This window comes from Cupressus sempervirens, chromosome 6 (assembly GCF_028749045.1).
Source record: "Cupressus sempervirens isolate cs-2001-9-10 chromosome 6, ASM2874904v1, whole genome shotgun sequence".
NCBI lineage: Eukaryota > Viridiplantae > Streptophyta > Pinopsida > Cupressales > Cupressaceae > Cupressus > Cupressus sempervirens.
Window position 1 is genome coordinate 544,934,859 of NC_143123.1, and position 1,432 is coordinate 544,936,290.

The 1,432-nt window shown below is 39.9% G+C and overlaps 1 protein-coding gene across 1 annotated transcript; it reads right to left on the reverse strand.

The window, feature by feature from the left end:
• Positions 1-216: 216 nt before the first annotated feature.
• LOC149553400 (RAF-like serine/threonine-protein kinase 24) lies at positions 217-1,158 on the reverse strand. The gene is made up of 2 exons (XM_089789886.1): positions 871-1,158; positions 217-765 (listed from the first exon to the last, which is right to left on the reverse strand). The coding sequence occupies exons 1-2, from the start codon at positions 1,019-1,021 to the stop codon at positions 392-394; spliced, it is 525 nt and encodes a 174-aa protein (XP_089646012.1). The 5' UTR covers positions 1,022-1,158; the 3' UTR covers positions 217-391.
• Between the last annotated feature and the right edge of the window lie 274 nt (positions 1,159-1,432).

Sequence of the window (1,432 nt, forward strand, 5' to 3'; positions counted from 1 at the left end):
CCCGTTGTCCCATTAGCGTCTCCATTATTTCGCCTTAATTTTCTTTTGCACGGCTCCACCAACATACTTTCCTCTTTCCTTTTTATCATCACCATAACACTCAGTGTCGTTAGGAATAAAATTGAATTCGGGAAACAAACTCAATAGTTTTCTTTCGGATAAAATTGAAATAATTTCAACAAACAATGGCGTGATTTACCAAAAAGAACTCGTGAATTGCAAGAAACCTAAAATAATTTTTAGACAATGTGATTTACAAATAATCATCCTCAGAATGTAGAGCATAAATGTGATTTACAAAGATTCACTTTCTTCCTCCTAAAATAAAATCCCTACAAAATTCACAGACAGCTGTGAGTAGAATGCTTATTTGACGTCAGAGTTTCTCGCATTACAAGTTTGGGCAACTTGAAATTTTCCAAGCAAAATCCCTACAAAATGCCATAAAACAGGGCAAAATTTTCCGAGCAAAATCCCTACAAAATGCCATAATGCAGGAGACATAGCGGGGCAAATAGTGGCCCTTTCCCACTTCTTGTGACCACCGCTCTTTCGGAAAGCTCGGCATAACAAATTGACTTGATTTGGCGGGCTTCGGAAACAAAAAGATCCGCACTTTGGTGTGAAGGCCATCAAATTCCTGCAAAATACTTTCGACTTCTTCATCGGACTTAATGGAGACAAGAAAATCCAGATCTTCCCCGGGCAGCTGACACTTGAGCAGCAAATCGCAGCCAAACACCTTTTCAATTTTTGCAGACAGATCTGTCAAAAGAAAAAGGGTCAATCAAAGAATATTAAGAATCTATTTCTAGTCAATATTTTCTTTTCCCCTATTCAAATGAGTTTCTTAAAAAGAAAGATCTGAACCTGCAAAGGTGATGTTTCTAGCGACGTTTATGATCCTCGTCTCGCCGCCCGCGTAGCAGAGCTTGGAATCAGCGGGGCGGAGGAGAAACTTGCCTCCATATCTGCACAAACACTTCACACGATTCGAACTCTGGACCGGAGGCTTTTCCATTCTCGGATACCAGACAAGAAGAATGGGAGGAAACAAGTGTGAAAAATCTAACTATTGCAGTCACTGATTATTAACCTCCTATCGTAAATGATTATTAAACTGCAGAACTCTGACAACCTCCTAATTTCTCCCGCTGATATTCCTCAGCGCTAACACTGCGCCCTTGCTAACACTGCAAGACTGTTTGCTAACACTGCAAACTGCTTCTCCAAACGCTACTTCACATCCAAATGACCCAATGACCCCTTTTTATCCTACTCCTGTTGGTAAACCAACGACCGAGATTAAATCTAACCAACGGTTGAGATTAAGACAACTCGACAGCCAATAATAGAATTGGTTGCAAAGTGTCCAAAAGGAATCACTAAAATTAGTAAATAATAACCATTTACTAATTTTTGGCAAGTGGAC

Bases quoted from the DNA above. Each gene is read 5' to 3' on its own strand.
- LOC149553400 (XM_089789886.1), bottom strand. From the start codon at position 1,021: ATGGAAAAGCCTCCGGTCCAGAGTTCGAATCGTGTGAAGTGTTTGTGC. The intron at 766-870 runs GTTCAGATCTTT...TTCTTTTGACAG, and splicing joins TAGAAACATCACCTTTGCAG to ATCTGTCTGCAAAAATTGAA.